The sequence below is a fragment of the Aulonocara sp. 'chitande type north' Nkhata Bay genome, linkage group LG19 (genome assembly GCF_057382095.1).
Source record: "Aulonocara sp. 'chitande type north' Nkhata Bay isolate Kocher_YH1m ecotype deep benthic linkage group LG19, A_spYH_male_GT1.1, whole genome shotgun sequence".
Taxonomy (NCBI): domain Eukaryota; kingdom Metazoa; phylum Chordata; class Actinopteri; order Cichliformes; family Cichlidae; genus Aulonocara; species Aulonocara sp. 'chitande type north' Nkhata Bay.
Window position 1 is genome coordinate 16,086,013 of NC_141362.1, and position 19,262 is coordinate 16,105,274.

Here is a 19,262-nt window from a genome sequence, read left to right on the forward strand (position 1 = left end):
CTCATACATAGAGGTCAGAACTGTTATTTATATGATTATTTCTGCTCCTAAGTTGGGGATTTTAACATGAGTATCTATGGTCTTGCCTTGTGTTTTGCAGCCTAGTCTATAGCCTATGGTGCCATCTGCTAATCTGAGTTACTAAAAAGGAGTGACAGTGCCCTATGAAGCATTTAGATTGGAAATGGCAAATAAAATCTCCCTATAGTACCCAGAATTGATCAGTTATGGTAAAAATAAACACAAATGTTTTGGTCAGGGCTAATACCCTCCATCCCTTAGAGTGAGATGGAGGGTATTAGCCCTCAAACATTTGGTAGTCCTCATATCAGAGCTGGCACCGGGATGGACCCTGGACAAACTGGAGAGATAACATGTGTCAGCTAGCCTGGAAACACCTCTGTATTCCCCTGGATCAGCTGAGGGAAGTAGGACCTGGCCCAAAGAACTGGTAGATGACTGAATGGATGGTTCACTAGTGGATTTGTAAAATATACATTCATTAACAGTTGATTTTCTTAGACTTTATTTACCTTCAATGGTCTGGCAATAAATGAATGTGGGTTTACTAACGAGTCAGTGAAGTAAGACTGAAACAAAACATCACAAACTGAAGCCAACAGCTGACGTGACTTTCTAGCCAATAATGGAAGTGTAAGTTGATAAACCCACCCTGTTATCGATATATGGCTCCCAAACACCATCTTTTTTTATACAGTCCATGGTTGCATCCTTTTATCACAGTCTTGTGCTTTCGCAGAAAGTAGTTTTTGTTAATCTCATCCCAAAATATGTTAGGTGGGTTTCAGAGTCTGTGCTCACAGTAAGACATCACACCGATCACCAATGAGTCATTTTAAAGCAGTACGTCCCCCACAGAGTTGCAGGAAAACACACAAGTCAGCTTTTAAAAAAAACAAAACAAAAAAACCCACACACACAAAGTGGCATCTCAGTTCATGTTTGTGTTTTTATTGGAAAAACAAAATGTAAAGACGAGCATGTACATCTTGGAATGCAGATCAACTGAACCAAACAGAACAGCTGGACTGGGCCGGGCCTCGCCGCACCCATACACACACCCACACACACACGCACGCACACGCACGCACAAACAGAAGATAGAAACACCGCAAAGCACCGACCCCCGTCCCCACTAAAGTGAACTTGTGTACACACACAGCATTTGAGGCAATGACATTTTATTCTTTCATCACTTCCTGTTAATCTAAAACCATTTGTTTACTCAATGTTGCGTCAAAAGCTGCTTGTGTATGTCGATCATCTTTAACCAACCGCCCTGAAACCCTACGACACACTCGCCGCCCAACATGGCTCAAAATCGTCACCCTGCCTTGAACAAAAGGTGAACACACGAAGGAAAAGTGACATGCCCGAAACACAAGATCTAAAATGACTTCTTATTTATTCTATTTTTATGCTTTTCTTAAAAATATCTGACTTCACTCAGGTAAGCAAACTGTGAAAGCTTCTTCCTTCGCTCAGCTAACCAACACCTCCTAGGCCGACCTGAGGACCACCGACTGCTTTCTCCTGCTGTGCTCTCGACGCTAACCCACGAAAAGCCTCATGCATGAAGAACAGAAATGAAAGAAGACAGGAAGTCGAGGAAGAAAGGCGATCGGCCGTCCCGAAACATCGCAGTGACGTCAGGAAGCCAGCTGCGCGGCGACCGCTCGGCTGTTGAGTTGAGATCTGATTGGGCAGCTCGGCGCTGAGATGGGAGAGGGGAGTGGGACAGAGAGGTGGGGGTACAAGCCAGTACATGCAGATTCAGTTAGTTTTGTTTTTTTTTCCTTTTTGTGAACTTGTTTAATATGGACAGATCTGAGATTTTGAACATTCAGTTTAAGTTGTTGATACAGAACAGTATGATTAAATGTAGATTTTTGCAATAAGAGGTAAGTGAAACTTTTGACAGATTCTTTGTCTTTAACGCGAGCCCAGTTCACTTGGCGGTCATCATCTGGACAAATTCTGTGGAGAACGAAGAGGCGGAGAAAGAAAAGCCATCAGGAATTATAACACAGCAAGCCTCAGGACCAATCAGAGCTCTGGAGCTTCTAATAACACTCATGACCAAGCTCACCTTCGTAGTTGACCTGTCCGTCCCCGTCGATGTCTGCTTCCCTGATCATCTCGTCTACTTCCTCGTCTGTCAGCTTCTCTCCCAGGTTAGTCATCACATGACGCAGCTCTGCTGCACTGATGTAGCCATTTCCATCCTGACAAAGAGATGGGGAAAAGTGATCAGACCAACACGCGTGCCATTTCAGTGTTTCTCCGCATATCTACTCTGGATTTGTGAGGCAGGAGGTCAAATCCAAAAAAAGATCCCGTTTTACTCTTCACCACATCCTCCAACGAGGAGCACGCTGGATTAGTTAAGAGTCATTTACAGTGAGGAGCTGTGGCTTCATATCAGAAGTGTTGTTATGAAAAGGGAATTTTATTTTGAAAACTGACTGGCCACTTCCTTCATTCCTATTTCTGACTTCCTGCTTTGAATATGACATGAGGCGAGTCAGTTTCCCCACACAGACTTAAGTCGAGTCGTTTAAATGCTTCAAATGCATCGGGACGAGTGCTGAGAACACACCGAGGGCTCGTATGGAAGTTTTTTTTCCCACAAGAATTTACCAGCTCTTTTCTACTCTTCTTATCAACAGGACGTCTATAAAGACCTACGCAATTTCTCTTGTTTCCAGTGACTGGAAATGGCTAGGAAAAGCAGCATAGTATGCCATCTTTCATAAATTTCCAACCATCAGAAATTAGACCGCGAGTGCCACCGATTGTTGGAGTATTCTGATACCTTGCAAAGTGCCTTGACGCAGCTGTTATACTGACTGCAGCATTCATACGTCAAAATATGTATGAAAAACACTTAAACCAGGCCCACCTTATCAAAGACTCTGAATGCCTCCCTGATCTCCTCCTCACTGTCAGTGTCCTTCATCTTCCTCGCCATCATTGTCAGGAACTCGGGGAAGTCGATGGTCCCGTTGCCTAGGAGTAGGAGGTAAATATGACTCATCATCGATAAAAGGGTTATTTAAAAAAAGACAAGTTAGACAGATGAATCCTTCCCCCGTGTCGAGGGAGGACAGCAGCGTACCATCAGCATCCACCTCGTTGATCATATCCTGGAGTTCTGCCTCGGTCGGGTTTTGACCCAGTGACCTCATGACAGTGCCCAGCTCCTTCGTGGTAATGGTACCATCTCCGTCTTTATCGAACAGGGAGAAAGCCTCCTTGAACTCTGAACAGGCAAACGAAGAGAAGAAGAAAGGACATTTACACTGCAGCTGTAAAGACGCGAATAAAATTAGAAGTGTTTTATGGCATCACCTTACCAGCAATCTGCTCTTCTGTTAGTTGGTCAGCCTAAAAAAACAAAACAAAAACACCAAAGAGTGAATTAATATGCTATGTTATTACCAAGATTGATTAAGAAAAAAAAAAAAGAAATCCAATACAATCGTTTTGGTTCAACAAACTAAGCATTTTTTTTTTCTTTTAATGAGACTTGATTATCTTTTAAATTGAGATTAATCAGATCCTGCCTCATCAGGCATCACAAACAGTGGTGAGAACTGCTTCTGTAAGCACTTTGTTGTGGTCGACTTGTGACATGCAAGCTTTGCCTGACAGAACTCTTCATCTTCGGTCATCATCTTCACAGTTTACCATAGCTTACTGCTTTTACTGTCATTTAATGATCTAAAATTTCCTTATTTCGAAAGGCTCATTTTAAAACTCCAGGATTATGTTACTTTGAAAGAGAGAAAGAAAGACAAACTCCTCACAACATCAACAAAAACACTGACAAGGCTTCAAGGCTTTTGATAATGACATTAGGAAGCAAATGCGGGGATTAATCAGGGATCTCATTACTTGAATCCAACCTTTATATCATCAAAGTGGATATCTGTTAGGTCTGCCACCAGCTTTGCTGCTTTTGGTTCTGTTTTTTTCACATCCCTGCCTCCACCTCCTATTCCTCCATCCAGTCTTAACCCTCCAGGCCCTCTGCGCTGCTTCAGATCCACACCTCTTCCTGCTCCACCACCACCTCCTCCTCCAGTTTTTATGGTCAGCCCATCGAGCGCTCCCCGCACCATCACCAAGCCCTCAGCCAGGCACTCAGCCTGCTTGCTGGTCTGGACGCCCTGCTTTTTTACTTCAGCCAGCTCGGCTTTGGTTCTCTGCAGGCAGTTCCTCAGGTCCTGCATCTCTCTGACAAGGCCATCCATGCGGCTTGATGACGAGTCCATCAGCATCTGCAGGAAGGCCCTGTAGCTCCTCTCCTGCTGCTGGATCAGCTCTTTATAGTAGTGCTGCTGTTCGTCCAGGAGGTCATAAACGGTGGACAAGCTCACCAGCTCGTCTTCTGCTGGGTAGACGGCGATTTTCTTGGGCAGCATGACGAGTGGGTGATAGCAGGAAGGGCAGGAACTGGGAGGAATGGGTGGATGAAAAAAATGGTTAGACATCTATCCGTCGCTTCTGATTGGCAGAAAGGATGGAAGGAGGAGACTTTGCCATGTTTCTGAATAGTTACATATTCAGGAACATGGATTATAAGATGCTAAAAGATGTTTTTAGTTGTCCTGGATGGGCAGACGGATGCATCAGTCGTCTCGTCTTTCAGTCATTCCAGTGTAGGTGGATGACAGAAGTTTTCCCCAGAGCAGAAAGAGTCAGCAGATTGGCACTGACCAGCCAGGTTGATGGAAAAGTTGCTCCACCTGTTGACGTTTTCCTGTGTGTCAGTCTCTCAGCCAAGCTTTCTATCCAAGTGACCAGGCACTGTTCTACCCTGGCTTCAACTGCCTCCAACAACTTTGGAGAACCCCTCTCTTAGCAGTGTTTCAGCCTCCCCGACACATGGACATTCAAAACCTCCTGCGGAGGCTCAACACATGAAGAGCAGCGGAACAAAGAAATCGAGGCTGGAGGAGGTCAGTGAAACTTATCAGTAAAATTGACATTAGGTGTGTGAGAGTAACGGGGTCCAGACCAGGGGGGAGGTCATGAGAGTTCAGTGTGTGTGTGCGTCTCCACATGTATATGCTAATCTGTCACCTGTCATCTCACTGCTACATTTGCAGCTCCCAGGGAGGATCGGTTGGCTAGTCATCTGACCTCCTGCAAAGCATCATGGTTCACACCAGGTGGACCCCTCGGGAAGTTCCCCTTTCTCCACTTACTAATTTGTCCCCAAAGCAGGCCAAACTTACACCTTCTCCTCAATGCAGATGTTTGTTTTTTTTAATTTTCAGTTTGTTTCTAGATTAAACTTACTACAAAAACTGTCTAAGGTGCCAAAACTATCAAAATCTATGCAGCTTTAGGGAATTCAGTTGCACTTTTGAATCACAAGGGTCATAAATAATGATAAGAGTGCCTGTAATTGATTACTACGTCTTCTACAATGAACATGTAGCTTGCAAAGGGGGAACAACAATAGGACATGCATCCTGTTCATTTGTTTAGTTTTCCATTCCATTAATATGATACAGGTATTGGGTTAATAAGCTATAATCCTCACTGGGAAGACAATATCAAGCCTGACCTCATCATTGCTTTGCTCGTGAAAGATCTTATCATCTTTATATTTGTTTTTGGATGAACTTTATTGTGTTCATGGGAAGAAATGGTAGTTTAGATAAAAGCTATAGAAATACAAAAATATTATCATGATATTACGGCCCTAATTATTTAGCACAATTGCAGACTGGTTAACTAATTAGAAATCTATTTTTTAATAAAGTAGATTTCCTTGAACTTTGTGGATATGCTCAAAGGGAAAGCGAGAGGTCGGGCACATTAACAGCACTATCTACATGATCCTGTTTTAATAATAAAAACTGCCGGAAGCCAAACCTGAAACTGAAACTAAAATGGTAAAATGATCAATTACCTGATATCTGAATCAAAATATGCTGTGTACTCATGTGACCCAAGGGAAAGGCGGACACTAATGACGGCACTGATCTGTGTCAGGCCGAGCGATGGTTAACAAGCTGCTAACACCTCTAATATCCAGGCCAAATTCCTCTCAAGGCGCCTGGCAATAGAGCCGCGTCAAGTATGAGGGCTCTATGATTTCCTTCTACAGCACCCATGGGTATTATTCTGAAATGTAAAATTAAACTCCGTGCAGATGGCTTTGATTAAAGCCGAACACAACAGCTTCTGTTCCCTGTACTTTGACAGTTAAAGTGAACTCATGATGGACATGTCACGCAAGACAAGTCTGTCTGCTTTTAAACGAATCCTGCATATGTAAGGAAGTACAAGGAAGTACAGCTTCAGCCTACTTCCTGTGTCAACTTTCTCACGTACGTAGCTATAGCAACCACAAACTAACCACAGGGTAATTTCCCCCGCAGGAAATGGCCTTGTAAAGCAGCTTTTAGAGGTCATTATTAGGTTCGGGGACTAGATAATTAAAGTACAAACTCTGGAGCTTGAATTACATCAACCAATCAGAAGCAAGACTGAAACAAACATTAACAATGTCAAATCTAAGATAAAGCCAACAGTCTTCACTGGGGGTCATTCGACTAACTTGAACCATTCAGGACCTGAAGTGATTTCCCCCCTCAAATTCTTTCTTAGAGGGTTGATCAGCGCCAGGTGGGCAGCTTGAAATAACAGGTGTGCACCTTGAACCTGAAGGCTGTTGGTTTGTGTTCCTTTTCAGATGCAGGCATCTCTCAGATGACTAATTTTTTTGGACATGATCTCACAATGACAAAAATAAACATTATGAAGAACAGCCAGAGTAAACTATATTCTGATCTACAGGCTGAAGAACGCCAGTCAACATCTGCACGCTTGTTCTCTATATGTCTAATACAGTAAATACACACACAGATACAGAGCTTTACATCTCCTGTGTCAAAACACTTTTTTTTTTTAAAAACAAACACTACTAATTAATCCATTATGCAGCCCTAATAAAAACAAGCTGAAAAATCAAACGCTCCCCTTCTGTAAGGAGTTGTTTTTCTGCTTATTCCTACAGAAAAAAAAAAAAAAGCCAAGTTCAGAGCCCTGTAGCCAATCCAAAAAAATTCAAATAAGAGAAGCTCCAACAACAATTATCTAACACTAACTTTAAATGTGCTACTGCAGAACAAAAATATGAAACGTAAGGCCAAGAAACACTCAAAACCGGCCCACTCAAGTAGGGCATAAACCTCTCCCAGTCGATGTGCAATGAGTTTGACTTCCCTGCTGCAGTGCTAACCAGGACAAAAGCTGCTACAACAGGTAAAGTGGAACTTTAATTACCTGGGACTGCTGTTTGCACTACTGTTAAGAGTCTGGGGTTTTTTGTTTTTTGCCCCTCACATAATTATATCATGCATATTTATATTTTTAGGCAGCAGTTTATGGTTGCATGTATTTGACTTCCTCTCTTTGAAGCCTAGACACATGCTAGCTTTATTATAGACTTTACACTGGGAAGTTCCACACCTTAATCTTATTTGTAGACATAATTTTACCTGATCGGACCGATATGTAAAGATTCACACTAGAAACTACAGCCAGAGTCATAAAAGAAAGAAATGTTTACAGTTTTATTTTAAATATGTTATTAAGTATCATCAGACTACCTGGTTAGGTTAAGGTACTGTTTTAAGGTCAGGTAGTAGTACCTGGTTAGTTACCAGTTAGGTTATGGCACTCTTAAAAACCACCTGGTGAAGTTATGACACCAAAGAGAACTCTGTTAGGTTTAGGTAATAAGGGGTATTTGGTTAGGGTATGCAGTAAAAACATAACCAGGCAAGTTACAACACTAAAAGCCACGCAGAGAGGTTTAGGTGCATTTATGTGCTTTAACCAAAAATGTTTTTTCAGTAAATGTTTTTTAAAAACATGACATCAAATACACACTGAACAAAAATATGAACTACAAAAGGATCAAATTTTATACTTAACAATAGGGTCCTGAATGTGTAAACGCAAGCAACTCCCTCCACAAGCTATAAACGACAAACCTGGGTGGGATGCTACCACTCCCCTGGAGACTGGCACAGTGCATTCATGGACACACAACCCAGGAACAGTGGTGTATGTGCGTGTTTAAATAGTATAAATAGTGTAACATGGTGATTGCAGTGTGCATCCACTGCAGATCAGACTTTTCATCTAGGATCATCAATCTGTACTTAAAAATGTGACGTCAAAACAGGTCAAACACGTTTTATTCTACGCAAAGCGTATGCATGTATGTACACCATAACCTCTGGCCTAATTAGGACTATCAGCGGCTTTTACAATGGTTGCACGTTGGACTTTGACAGCTCTTATCTACAACTGTTAAGCTAACGCCTATGATAATATGCACCCTTACATAAATGGTCTGAACATGAAGGGCAGATGTGCACCTTTATTTTACAGCTCCATGTCTCAGAATAATCAGCAGAGAGAGGCAACTCTCCTCCTGAGAAAATTAGCCATCCTTACATCCTTACTAAAAAACAGAAGAAAAGAAACCACCGGAAAATCAGACTATCGGCGAGGGGATCACTGTTAGCTGTGATGCTAACCAGCCAAAAGCTCCACCACAACTACCAACTGTGGCCACCTGTAACGAGTACTACCTCTCAGTTCTCAGTTTGTGAAGGTGCTTACGGCACCAAAATCTGCTGCAATTTCACAGAGTGGGCTCTTAAAGAGGGGGGGGAGGAAAAAGCCGCGGTGGTAATAAACTGCTCCGCCCGCAGAGTCTCTGTCTAGTACCGCCACAGTATTAACATTCGTCCCTGAGCGCTCTAATACGGAGATATTTCAACCCCGCATCTGGCTTCCAGTCAAGTTCACACAGCTTAAATCCACACACATCTCAAGGCACGGCTGGTTAAAATACTCACCATGTCTGTGCGGAGTTCCAACAGCGGGTCTGCTAACGCTACGGGGGAACAGAGGGAAATGGACGGTCGCCACAGAGCAGGAGGGCTGGCTGCTGCTTGGGGGCGGGTACGCAGGACAAAGCACCGCCGCACAGCTCTCACGGTATTCCTCCGCAAAGACCAGTGAGTATGGCTCCCGCGCTCGCTGCACGCGTTCATACGCACCATCTTGTCATTTTTAATTTAAATCCAGAGAAGTTAGGAGTTGGAATAACCGCACTTAGTTAGAAATCAGGAAGGTAATCAAAGTGGAACTGTTTTTCAATTGAATGGTAAGGTCTATATTATTACAATGCTTGGGTAGGTTGGTGGTGTTGGGAGTACATATACTTTAGGAAAGGATGTGATACAAGAGGTCCAGGCTTCGTTTCTTTTTATTTTGCCAGGAAAATAGGAAACGGCTTCGGAAATTTAATGAAACATGTGCAAATATGCACAAAAATATAGTACACAAGTCTTGTCCTGTCTTCCTCCATTTGCCACTAGCCAGTCATGGCAGATGGCTGCCCCTCCCTGAGCGTGGTTCTGCTAGTGGTTTCTTCCTGTTGAAAGGGAGTTTTTCCTTCCCAAGGTCGCTAAATGTTTGCTGATGGGGGGTAGACACTCACTGTTGTACTCTCTATTCTGTATATATTGACAAACACTCCAAAAGACCAGTTGTGTAATTTTGTTCTGGTTCTCTTCATTAAGAATAACTTCTTGACAGCCAATCTTCCACAGAGACCGTTTCTGATAACGCTTTAATGAACAGGAGATGGATCTACTGAAGCTCCAGATGCATCTCTCAGGTCCTGTGTTAGGTCTTTACTGGATTTTTTGTTCCCCTGTTTCTTAAATACTTGACTCTTGGATATGGTTCATCTGCTGTAGATATTTTTTAAGGTCGGCACTTCTTCTCTTGTCTTTGACTTGTCCCATTCTCTCATTATTTTCTAAGGAACCACAATGCTGAGATGCCTAAAGATACAAATGATCTGTAGACACAACACTGGTCTGGTTCATCCTGTGAGTGAGGTGCCTTTTCATCCTTGAATGATTCACTGCTCAGTATTGAGTGGCTTGATAAACAAGTAAAATATGTTATTTTGAAAATGGTCGGGTACAAACAGCCAATGTCCAAAGAAAACAAGAAAGATCTTCAGAAACTCTGGAGAACTATAACTTCACTGTCAATGTAAATGTGCTTTTGCAGAACATTTGCTGCTTGAGTTTCAAAATTTAAATGTAGGAATAACATAAAATGTTGCTTTTTAAATGACTATAAGGACTTTTTTTATGTATTTAAAACATGAATGTGAATGACAAATATGCTGTAGGCTTTAAATTTTTTAAGTGGGACACCTGGTCACCCTAGTTGCAGGAAATGTTGAGCTTTAAGTATCCATCACCTGGACATGGTATGTTATTTCACCATTTTTGACAATGTGGTGGAGTCGGGGGATCATAGCACTGAGCTTACATCATGGTGGATGACCCACTCTACCTGTTAAACCACAACCACTCATATGCTGCTCTCACACCACATTTCTTATTGTGTGACAAAAGATCACGCTCCAGGAAATAGGGGGGGAAAAATGCTACAGCCTGAAAAGAAATGGTAAACATAGATAGATGTAGCTTCCGGCTCTGCAAAGTGGTGTTCTCATGAAGTCCCCCAAAACCATTCTTTCATTATACTGGCCACCAGGGCGGGATACCTGTGATTGACTTAATATCCCATTTCGGGTCATCACTAATAAAACGTTTGGTCAATTTTTGTAAAGTTTGGTTACTCTGAAAGGAGGATTATGCAGTACATTCTCATGGACATTAGCAAAGGCAGTGCCAAAATGCCTTAAACATTTTGCAATGGTCACCTACTGGAAAAGTTAGAAACATCTTCATGGCCTCAGTTGCTTTTTTCAGGTCACAATGAAAAAAAAAAAAAGATTTTGGAAACTTTAAAGATTACCAGGATGATTATCCACAACATGAGTTTGCAGTGTACCTGGTTTACACTCATATCTACCGCTCGGGTGTCACGTCTGATTTCAACACACTAACATGTTCAGATTACCAAGTTTAGAGGAGAAATAAACATATTTACCGCACAATACAGACCATCAAGTCTTAATTTGGGATCTAATTAATTAAATGTAATTAATTACACATGGTGAGGTTAATGTTAACTAGTGAAACCAGCAGGACTGGCCTCATGTGTCAGTCAAGCTTCACTTTCCTCCCATTAGTTATTGCTGTAATACTAAAAACATTTAAATCAGCATGTTACCTGCCCACTTTTTGCCATCGCCACCAAATACAGGTTAAGGTTTAATTATTATTTTTTTAATTGCAGTTAAAAAAAAATTACAAAATAACATTGCTCACAAGCATAGCATGGTATGTGTTTTGGTGTTGTTTATGGCCATTAATTATTTTCTGTATTTACTTTAGGGTTAGATGGAACAATGGCGCTTACTTAATTTTCCAACAGCTGGTTACGTGAATATGTGGATCTTATATCGTTTGGCTTTAAACATTAGTCTGCCCACTGCACAAAACTTGCAGTTTCACTCTGTACAATTTGACTGTTTAAGAGCATCGACAGTCCCATTAGGTTGAGGCATCAGTTGGTGAGTCAGCCCAGACATTTCAAATGTCATCTGTCGCGAGAATAATGAGAGGAGCTTTCTGAATATGGTTTGCTGTTTTCAAAATGTAAAAAAGGCTTAAAACATTAGTTTTTTCCTTTTATGCTGAAGCCACTGGAATGATTTCTACATATGGTTTTGGATTGCTCTGTATTTATTGGTCACATTAACACATATTAAAGTGATTAGGAATAGTACTGCAGGTTATGTATATGCAGAAATAATATACTTACATTTTCATCACATAATTTAGGAGCTGCCAGCCTACATTTTTGGCTTTGAGAAACTCTCTATTAAACCTTATCCAGTCTAAGTATCCATGATAAAGTATCATTTTAAATAGAGTGCTGTTACCTGTCAGCACCTGTCCACTCTCCAATTAAATAAAAACCTCTCTTTATGGCGTCCGTTCAATCTCAAGGTGGTTTCTCTTTTATATATATTTACATTTAAGGCTAAATTAATGTCATCTGGCGATCCATTGGCGTCATTATGTTTCATGACAATTAAAAATATTAAAAAATATATCAATATCAATAATTATTATGACCTCAATAACGCGACACTAACACGCTAGCGCGGCCGCGCAGAAACTGACGGACTACTTTGTGTAACGATCTTTTATACAGGCGGAAGGATACGCTCTAAACAGCGCGGCTGACGGCACTGGGTACAGTTGCAGTTTTGATTTTGAGAGCCGGATTCTGATTGGACAGCGCGGACCCGCAATGTGCTGCATGCTGTAAGGAGGCTGCTGATTGGCAGGAGGGGATCTGCAATGCGTCAAACCACAACGCGTCTCCACCGCAGTTGTAGACAGACCGGAAGGCGGGTAAGATCTGCCAGGTAGTTTACAGGTGTGTGGCAAGCAGAAATTAAGACGTGTTATCCTCTTTTTATTTAAAATTGCACTTTTAAATGTATTTGTAACAAAGTTTGTTGTACAATTGTTGAGTAATAGAATAAAACTGATATCCACCTGAAAGTTAAAACTGTCTGCATGAATGTTTTGTTTGTTTTCTGACTCTGTTTGAAAAACTAATTGCCCCCTGCTTTTAAATCATGAATTAACTGTGATTAACAACACAAGTTAAATTTTACGAACCACACTCAAGAGAAGTAGACTAAAGATGTCAAAAATATGTATTGGTGTCACTTTCCCATATATTTATCATCATGTCACATTTTAAAGAAACCAAGTAACATACATCTATCAGTCTGGAAATAGTTATAAAGTTTATAAAGTCTAAAAATTTTTGGACTCCAGCAAACGCCGGAACAAGTCTTCATAAGTTAGATAGTATCTTAGCCCCAATATCAGGGGCTAAGACTCTGCACAGGTGCGTTTACTGCTGCTGTTGGAGTCGTTTTAAAGGTAGAAATGCCATTAGAAATCAGAAGAGAGCAGTTAATACTGAACTACTGGGACATGGTCAAGATCTTTCAACAAAAACTATTCTCCAACCCTGCTGGGAAAAAGAGAAAAGAGAATTGAAGAGCTTTGGGTGAACAGTGAGGCAGGAAGCAGCTGAACTTAATCTGAACAACATCAGAATGAATCAATCTCTACCATTACCTGTAATACCACAATGGATACTCCCTGATGCTGTAGCAGATTTCAAACTATTGGACAAAAAGAACAAGAATAGGGGTTTTATATTAAACTCGCATACAATGCAGACATACAAGTTATGTCAAAATCTACACAGATGCATCAAGGAATTCATCCAACCAAAGCGGGACAGTATTTATTGTTCCTGAGTTTAATGTCAAAGTAAGGAAAAGGATCAGTGACGGACTATCAGTGTATAGTTTCAATACTGTTAGCTGTCCAGTGGATTGAAGATGCAAGACCACTAAGATCTGCGATATGCTCAGACTCGAATTCAAGACAGTCACTCAGCATATCGAGAAGAAGAAACAATAGAGCATGTTTTAATGCACTGTCAGAAACATGATGCCAAAAGAAGACAACTGATCAAAAACCTTGGTGATATGAAAGTGAAACTGGACTTAGTTGATTTATTTTGTAAGAAGTTGAAAAGTGAAAGTTATCAGGCCTTTTTTTTTTAAGGCAGACTAATTTGTTTGGGGGGGATTTGAATTATCGATTTTTTAAATGTTTTTTTTATATATATATTTTTATTATTTTTTTTACTTTTTCTTTCTTTTCTTTTTTTTTTACATTTTGGTCCACGCTCCACACCAAATGGTGGCGGTAATGCAACATTTTGCTGTTTGCCAACCCCCAATAAATAATATAGAGAAGAAGACTAGAAAACTTCAGTGGGATGTTTTTGTCCACAAATGGAGAAAACTTGGGACCGTGGTGAACCTTCCCAGAAGTGTCCAGTCCACCAAAATTACTCCAACATGGACAGCTAATCCAGGTGGTCACAGAAGAACCCATAGTAAAATCTGAAGAACATCTAATGGGGGAGTTTCATGGCAAAAAGCAGTGCTGACCAAAAAGAAGACAAAAATTCATCTCACATTTGCCCAAAAAGATCTTCAAAATGTACGAGACTTTGGGGAAGATATTTGGTAAAATCTGAGGTTTTTGGAATGGTTGAATCTCATTACATCAGACACAAATCTAACAAAACATTTTATCACAAGAACACAGCAACAGTCAAACATCGTGGGGATAGTTCAGTGGTCTGAGGCTACTTAAATGGTTCAGGACCTGAACAACTGAACAACTTAATTGATGGAGTCATGAATTCTGCTCTCTGCCAGAAAATCCTAAAGGAGATCATCATTTTGTTTCCTTATGCTCATAAACTGTGTTACCCTGCAAGAGTAGTAATGGGTAGATGACGTCTCATGGAGTGTATGAAACCTTACTGTGTCGACACTGTGTTAGTGTGCTGCTCAATAGCGACATCTGCTGGATATTAAAAACAATCCCATGCAGCTCGGATTCAAAGGAGCTTGCAAAGAAAGATCGGATAAAAAAGTATGGAGAGACTGAAACAGCTAACTGTAAAAGTATGTCAAATGTAGATTTTACAGAAATCTTTGTTGCAAAGAAATGTAAGTAAAAAAAAAAGTGAAATAAAAGTGAGTTTTGTTGGGAAAAATACATGCTTGTGACAGTGGGAGTGGTTGTGTACTTGTAAGTGAGGGGTAAAGGCACAGTTTACACAATTTTTATTAAAAATGTGACGTTTTTGTAATATGTTGGGACCAAGGTGAAAGTGGTTATACACACTTTACATCTCTTTCTCATACCTTTCTGAAAGGGAAGGTCAAGGAGGTGAAGCAGCTTCTGAACCCCTCATCTTCTATAAAGTTATGCGGCTGACAGTATTTAATGATCATGTTCAGCACAGCCTGCTTGCTTTCTAGAAATTTATACCCCAAAATGGAAATATATGTCTCCCAATCTACAGACTTTAAACACCATTTCTGCACACACCCTGTATCACACTCCTCTATACTCAGTTCTATGTATCAGTCCATTACAGGATAGTGGTCACCTCCTACAAACACCTGCAAGTGAATCTGACACTAATGTGTGATTGTCCTTCCAAAGAGACGCCAGATCTGCTTGACCACCTGAAGATTGATGATCTTATTAAAAAAGAAACACCAGGCATGTTGCCAAGGGACTGTAAAAGATGCCCTGGGCAACATTCAGACAATGCCTGCAGGTGCTGGGGTTAATGGCATCTTTATTGGCAATCATGCCACTAGGTGGACTGCATATGAGGGAGCGTCAGAGATGGGTTACATCACTGAACCTTTGCCAAAAGCGCCACATCAGAGTGACAACAGACTGCGCCGCAGCACTTACACCACTGGAGAAATCCCACAACCAGGAAGGTGGAGACTATGCCTGTCTCATGGGCTGGAGAGCCACACATGAGGGTAGTTAAAAACAGAAATTATCTGATATATGACGCTAAAATTTACAGCAATCATTATAAACGTTAAACTTTTCTACTGTGAACAGTTGAGCAGAAGGTTTGGTTTTGACACAGAATGATCACTATATCAAATTATACTGTAATACATTAAAATACAAGTACTGATGACCAGAGTACACATATGCTACACTTTTTTAATTTGTGGTTGACATCAAGAAAAGACAACAAAAGTCACCTTGTTTTTAATTTTGATTTCTTTTTTTTTTTATTTCATGATAGTGCAAATTAACTTGGATGAGTGACAAAACGTTTCTCCCACAAAACGCTACGTCCAGATGAACAGAATCAACTTTTGGAGATTTACTTTCCTGGATGATTGAAAATGCATCAAGACCAGTTTTTGGATAATTTCTGCTTCAAGATTTTGAGAGAAGCAAGGCAGTGGAAAAGTCAAGGTCTTTAGTCATCGCTGCCCTTAAAACAGCATCTGAAGGGATACATAATAGCTCTTCCCACTGCTCCAAAGAACCTGGCAATTTTGGACTTTTGTGGAGGACTTGTGAGGACACCCAAATTGATTTTCAAATGCTTCAAAATAGCCTCATCAAATGAACTATCACCTGCCCAAGCAGCATTCATGACCTGTTCTGTGGAGCCAAACTCCTTGATGAGTCCTTTAAACAATTTTTTGGTCAATTGACTCACATTCTTGTCCAGATTTGTTATAGATTCCTCAATGCTGATTTCAGGTTGCACCAAGTTCTTGACATGTTCAATAATGTCTTCTAAGTTTTTGTTAGCTAATGAAAGCAGAGGCTTTTTTAGGCTCTTTTTGTACTGAGCCATGAGTCTAGCTATTAGACACATGGCAAGGTACTCGGCTGCTGCCTGAGATGACACTGACAATTCTGAGAGTTTTTCCTCTAACTTTTCTGAGGGTTTCTCTTTAGACATTTCAGACAGTTTTTCCTCTAACTTTTCTGAGGTTTGCTCCTCAGACTTTTCCGAGGGTATGTCCTCTGAGAATCTGTCCTCTGACTTTCCAGACATTTCCTCCTCCATCCTCTCGAGAACTGGTGTTGAACTTGAACAAGAGGATGTTGAGCGTTTCTCTGGTGACTTGACCTGCTTTTCCAGAGACGCTGGTCTAGAAGGACAGGGTTTTTTAGATTCTCTGCCACTTTTCTGAGAATAGTCTGATTCTGTGTCTCTTGCCCGTTTCTGTCCCTTTGCAATGACCTTTTGGATCTCTTCAACAGCATCAGACACTTTTTCGCTCTGAACAATTTCATCTATTGTTTCATCATCAACCAAAAGCAGAATATTTTGCAAAAACTTTCCAACTGCGTCTTCTATGATTACATAGAGGACTTCAGGAGAAAAGAAAACTCTCGATTCAGCTACTTGCTGTGGTGTCCTGGAGATGACGGAGTCTGATAGACTTCTACCCATAACAATTGTGGGAATTTGGTATACACGACTTATCACTAAATGGTCGTACAGTTTCTCTGTCAATTCTCTCGAGAAATTCTTCACTTTCTCGCTTATGTTAATGTTTTCGAGCCTTTCTTGGATAATGCCATGTTCTTTCTCCTTTGTGAACTCGCTGTATATGTCACTAAGTTCAGATTTGATGACATTAAAGCTAGTTGGAGTAGCAGATTTTATCATGTTTCCCAGAGTAGATGAGCTTCTAGAAGGGGCACGGACAGACATGCTAGAATTTGAACGAGGAGTTTCGCATGCTGAACCTGGGAGGCTGACACTCATACTGTCATGGGAACCTATTCTCTCAGTTTCAGGGGAGTGGGTTACCTTTGACAGACTAATAAAATAGTCTTTGCTCTTCTTTGCTGTTGTTTTCAGCTCCCCTTTCATCTTTTCAAAATGTTTTCCTGCAATCTTGGAAAAATGCAGTTTGCGTGATTTTTGCGGTGCGGAAGGAGCACGTGAGGTAAAAAACTCTCTCACTTTATCAAAGATGATTCCCCCGTTGAATCCAGATTTGGGTGAGGTACATTTCTCACTGTGACAAGAATAATCAGTGTCAGTGCACTGGAGATTGTCAAGTACAATATTGACAATGTCAGCTGCAATTTTTTCTACTCAGGTGGAATACTTTCTGCCTGCCTTTCAGCTTCTGCACATTCCCCACTTTCTGAACTTTCTTTCTTTTCTGAAAGTTGCTCTATTTTAGCGGGTGGCTCACTTTCCATATCTCTGTCATCATCCGATAATTCATCATCTGTAAAATCTGAATCTTGACACCAATTGGTCAGAATCTCACTAACCTCCTGGGTGGCTGATTTGACTGAGATGCTGGACTCAATGCTATCTTTGCTGGACTCAGACTTACTTGAATCGCTTTCCTTTCCCATGCACGGGCATTTCAGTTTACTTGCATATCTTTTCAAGCATGAGAGAGCATGGGAAACCATGACACGCAGTTTTCTAATATTACGAATTGCCCCACTGACGTAAACAGCGGGGTCTGATGGTAAATTGAAGTGCTCTCTGACCAGGGTGACTATCAATTTGACCTTATTTGAAATCTCCTCCTCAACCATCTTTGTCAGCTTTTTAGCACTGTCACATATCTGCTTTGGGATGTTGAGCAGGTTTGCAATAGTGATTGAGATGGAGTCACAAAATGATGGATTTGTTTCTATTTCTGCAGATGCATCGCTCTGAATGACGGGAAGAGCACGTCTCAAAATGTTGGCTGAGGTGATCTGTATGATTTCAGAAATCATATCAGCCAAAACTGCTTGAATATCAGAATCCCAAGCTCCATTTTCTATTAAAGTCCACTGTGCATCAGAGAGCGTGTTGAAGGCGTTATTGATAATCGGTAACAGCTCATCTGGTGATACGACCAGTGGGGTTTGAGTATTATAATCTTGTGTTGCAGACATTGTTATTTCACACGGATTCTCTCTGTGAAAATCTTCCTGAAATGCTAAACTTTCTGAATTGAAAGAGCGTGGTAAGTTTGACATGTAACTACTGTCGAGGGGGTCTCTGGTAGTGATAACGTTTTGACTTGGCTCCTATTTAAGGACTCCCGGATCAAAGGAAAACCACATTAAAGGACTTCTTTGACGTAACACATCAAAATCTTCTATGACTTAAGTCGTTCAAATGCACGAGAATTCGCGCATGCGCAAACGCGTTAAGCTCTTTTTCTTTTTAACTTTATTTAACAAACAATGAGTATACAACATACGAACAGATGAAGTATACAAAACAACCGAACATGAACACAAAAAGCCAAGGGTAAAAGAAAAAGGTAACAATTATAAGAATACACGCAAAGATTCACATACATATATTGTTTTGAGAGCCTTTTCGTTGGTGGAGTCTGATATTGATTGTATGTACATTTCCACATCCTTAAAATAATGACAGAAATATGGTGTTTTGTTAGTAAATTTACATTTATGGATAAAAAATTTAGCTAAAAGTATTAACAACTTTATCATAAAAAACATTTATCATACTTCTTGGGGAACTTAAAGAAACAGAATAAAACATTTTCCCAATGTAAAGAAAACTTCCTTAAAATATGGACAATAACAAACCTGCTAAATTCCTTCCAGAATCTCTGTGTAAAAGAACAGTACCAAAAAAGATGTGTCACAGTTTCTGGATGATCCCCACAGAAAGTACAATTAGTAGTTATGTCCCTTTTAAATTTTACCATGTAGTGACTGGCTGGATAACATTTATGTAGAATTTTAAATGAGACTTCTTTCACCTTATTTACAATCAAATATTTATGGGGGACCATCCAGACTGTCTTCCAC

At 40.6% G+C, this 19,262-nt stretch overlaps 3 protein-coding genes across 4 annotated transcripts; all 3 read right to left on the reverse strand.

Annotated features, from left to right (window-relative positions):
- Window positions 1-950: 950 nt before the first annotated feature.
- calm1a (calmodulin 1a) lies at window positions 951-9,137 on the reverse strand. Of its 2 annotated transcripts, none has more exons than XM_086273869.1 (6): window positions 8,916-9,137; window positions 3,378-3,408; window positions 3,140-3,283; window positions 2,924-3,030; window positions 2,111-2,246; window positions 951-1,998 (listed from the first exon to the last, which is right to left on the reverse strand). In XM_086273869.1, exons 1-6 carry the CDS (start codon window positions 9,120-9,122, stop codon window positions 1,970-1,972), a joined length of 654 nt encoding a protein of 217 aa, XP_086129995.1. In that variant the 5' UTR covers window positions 9,123-9,137; the 3' UTR covers window positions 951-1,969. The 2 variants fall into 2 exon arrangements, with proteins under 2 accessions (XP_086129995.1, XP_086129996.1); XM_086273870.1 differs by lacking the exon at window positions 8,916-9,137 and adding an exon at window positions 3,930-4,564.
- A 6,778-nt stretch (window positions 9,138-15,915) lies between these two features.
- LOC147306731 (uncharacterized) lies at window positions 15,916-17,334 on the reverse strand. Its single transcript, XM_086275895.1, has one exon. The coding sequence runs from the start codon at window positions 17,332-17,334 to the stop codon at window positions 15,916-15,918; it is 1,419 nt and encodes a 472-aa protein (XP_086132021.1).
- Window positions 17,335-17,558: 224 nt separating this feature from the next.
- LOC147306732 (uncharacterized) lies at window positions 17,559-18,377 on the reverse strand. The gene has a single exon (XM_086275896.1). The coding sequence runs from the start codon at window positions 18,369-18,371 to the stop codon at window positions 17,559-17,561; it is 813 nt and encodes a 270-aa protein (XP_086132022.1). The 5' UTR covers window positions 18,372-18,377.
- Between the last annotated feature and the right edge of the window lie 885 nt (window positions 18,378-19,262).

Coding starts and splice junctions, on each gene's coding strand:
- calm1a (XM_086273870.1), bottom strand. CDS start 4,517: ATGTCTAACCATTTTTTTCATCCACCCATTCCTCCCAGTTCCTGCCCT. Junction 3,031..3,139: donor CAACGAGGTGGATGCTGATG/GTACGCTGCTGT, acceptor TCCTACTCCTAG/GCAACGGGACCATCGACTTC. Junction 1,999..2,110: donor CGGACAGGTCAACTACGAAG/GTGAGCTTGGTC, acceptor CGTTCTCCACAG/AATTTGTCCAGATGATGACC.
- LOC147306732 (XM_086275896.1), bottom strand. CDS start 18,371: ATGTCTGCAACACAAGATTATAATACTCAAACCCCACTGGTCGTATCA.
- LOC147306731 (XM_086275895.1), bottom strand. CDS start 17,334: ATGAAAGGGGAGCTGAAAACAACAGCAAAGAAGAGCAAAGACTATTTT.